The sequence below is a fragment of the Olea europaea genome, unplaced genomic scaffold (genome assembly GCF_002742605.1).
Source record: "Olea europaea var. sylvestris unplaced genomic scaffold, O_europaea_v1 scaffold936, whole genome shotgun sequence".
Classification (NCBI taxonomy): domain Eukaryota; kingdom Viridiplantae; phylum Streptophyta; class Magnoliopsida; order Lamiales; family Oleaceae; genus Olea; species Olea europaea.
The window spans coordinates 306989-309917 of NW_019267851.1; the positions used below are offsets into that span (position 1 = coordinate 306989).

Genomic DNA, 2929 nt, shown 5'->3' on the forward strand with positions numbered 1-2929 from the left:
GGGTGGGATACACCTTTCCTTTTCAATTAATTTGATGTAATAATATTAATATTAGTATTAAAAATTGAATTATCACCCGATTTTTGAATAAATCAATTTTAAACTTATTTTGAAATTGAACGTTAAAAATCATTAGTAGATGTAATTTCCTCTTGTATGAATTAATGGAAGTCTTTCAATGATTTCTATAAACTTTTATTTTAAAATTTTTACAGATTTTTGTAGAATTCAAAATTTTTAAAAGATTTTCATTTAAAATAGAATTCACGTGGATCTAAAATAACTGTGTAAAATTCTCATATATGAGGAGGAGGTTTTCAAAATCCCCTTTCACTTCCCCATATAATAAAAAATATTTTTAAAAGAATAAAAATATACACCAACTTAATTAAGTAAATAATAGTCAAAATAATATATATCTTGCATCATTCTTTCATAAAAAATAAGTAAAAAATTTAATATTCGGTATTATCAATATGACGTACCTAGAACTTTGATTTTCTGCTAGCCCAGCACTAACTCTTCGGTATATCTCTTGCTGGAAGTAACCCTGATCCCATTGATAACGAGTGGGCCCAAATAATTCGATGGGGGTAGTTGCTGAACCATACCACATAGTTCCAGCAACAACAAAAGCAGCAAAAAAGACAGCCGCGATACTACTGGAAAGTACGGTTTCAATATTTCCCATACGTAATCCTTTGTATAGACGTTGTGGGGGGGGGGGGGGGGCGGGGGGGAAGAGAGAGAGACAAACATGGTCAATTTGTTTGAAATATTATAATAGAATAGGTTATATAAGACAACGATCAAATTTTATGATATAATTTGTGCAGTCTATTATGGCCCTAGACAACCATTATTTGAAAATTCTTTGTTTTGCATTCTCATTTCCATCACATATTCACACAATAAAATATTTTATACGTAAATTCAAAACTTTTTCTACATTTTAAACAGATTATCCTAAAAACCACTATTCTAAACATTATTTTGACCAAACAAGGCTCTTAATATATGGTTCCAAAACAAAATAAATATCGTAGCCTAGCACAATCTATTATCTTTGTGTCAATAGGGTTCACAGTAATCAATTGTAATTTTTTACTTTTACCAAATTGTAAAGCATACAACCCAATGTTACATAGATGGGTGCTAATGCTAAATAACATTATTCCTAATATATAATGTGACCAGTAAAAGGTTCAACATTTGGATCTAAATTCCAAAGTCACCAACAAATGTTGATGTTACAATTTATTCAGGCTATGACCTCGTTCATCATACACTCTCTAAATTTGACCTCCGCCTTCGTCCCTTCTACACGAACAATATCACAACATTCACATCTATCCATCTGAGAGAGACACAAGAAGCAAGAATTAGACATTAGGCTTTCATTTTATCAAAATTTTGTTTTGAAATCTATTGGGATAAGCAGTTGGTGTTAAAATTCAATTCAAGTTCACTCATTAATAACAAAAATATGATTCAGATAAATTCATGCTTGGCGCGCAAAACATAATCTAGCCAGGTCATTAAAAAGATTGAAATTTCAACATTACCTCTAGGCGTTTTGTTGCAGGAGAAATGACTTCAATTTTAGAAATAAAATCTGCAGTATGGTTTCCACTTGATGAACAAGCTGGAATCCCACGAGGCGATGCACGAGAGTAGCTCGTAAAGATCTCATTTCTTGGTGTTCTTTTTATGGATTCAAGGAAGAAAACGTGAGGGGCTTCACATGGATCATTGGAGGGCATCCTAGTATCGAACATAAAATTTGGAGGGTGTGGACTCCTTGTCCATAAACTAAACGTTTTGATGGGATTTTGTAAGTAACTCCGATGCATAACTCTCTGGTATATATGTGCAGAATAGCCCCAAGAAACTGAAATGGTCCAGTTTTTTTCCCTGTGATGGCATATGGTTTGCTGCACCAATCGAGACTGGTCGACATTTGCTGCCTTCATGAGGTGGCGGGCCGATTCATAACGATCCATGGAGGGAAATAATGGGTCTAATACGTCGTAATGGTGAAATGACAATATTGGAAATTTTGGATGAGACGACAAAAAACCAGATATATCGCCTCGTAAATCAACCTGAAATGTATGTCGAGGATAAAATTCATGTTGTTTGATTATTAAAACAATAATACCATCTAATAAACAATTTAAGATTAATTACTCAGACCATTTTTTATTTATTTATTTATTTTTCATTCGACTTGAAACTATAAATATATTAAACATTTCACCAGTTACTTTCTCAAACGTGGCATGATTATCTCGATTCGAAAATCACTCTAAGCAATTCCATATGTATTTGTCTTTAAAAAGAGCGTCGACAGCTCCCTAATTTGATTTAATGAATATACAGGGCCGGTCCTGATATTTTGGGGGTCTTATGCCAATTTTAAATTAGGGCTCTATATTTTGAGTCACCTTGTATAAAGTTTCAACCTTTGTTTGATGAAGATTAAGTCAGTCTCATTCTTTCATCGAAATACATTCTTCAACAATAATTTTGATATCATTTCAATTATATATATTCAATAAAATAATATTACACATAAGTTCAAAACATTTCCTTATTTTTAACCACGCATTCTCCATTGTAACACTATTTAAAAATGCATTTTTTTTTGAGAAAAATGAGGCTCAAACAACTTCTAAAACCAAATTTTTAGTATATTTTGATAGAAGTAGATAAAATATGCGGATTTAAAATTGTAGAACCCATAAAATAGTTAAAATTAATTATTGATTTAGATTTAAATTAAAATTTAGATTTTAAGTGATACCACACACGGGCTTAATATAATTATCAAGACTCTAACACAGATAACTAAGCCCCAAAATTTGAAGAGAAAATAAACAAAATGTCAAATTTCAACCAGCAATATAAATTACAAGTTTGGCAAATA

At 31.4% G+C, this 2929-nt stretch overlaps 1 protein-coding gene across 1 annotated transcript; it reads right to left on the bottom strand.

Annotated features, from left to right (window-relative positions):
* Window positions 1-1261: 1261 nt before the first annotated feature.
* On the bottom strand, window positions 1262-2003 carry LOC111392523. Its single transcript, XM_023017882.1, has 2 exons — window positions 1566-2003; window positions 1262-1357 (listed from the first exon to the last, which is right to left on the bottom strand). The coding sequence occupies exons 1-2, from the start codon at window positions 2001-2003 to the stop codon at window positions 1262-1264; spliced, it is 534 nt and encodes a 177-aa protein (XP_022873650.1).
* Between the last annotated feature and the right edge of the window lie 926 nt (window positions 2004-2929).

Bases quoted from the DNA above. Each gene is read 5' to 3' on its own strand.
- LOC111392523 (XM_023017882.1), bottom strand. From the start codon at position 2,003: ATGGATCGTTATGAATCGGCCCGCCACCTCATGAAGGCAGCAAATGTC. The intron at 1,358-1,565 runs GTAATGTTGAAA...TGTCTCTCTCAG, and splicing joins CTGCAACAAAACGCCTAGAG to ATGGATAGATGTGAATGTTG.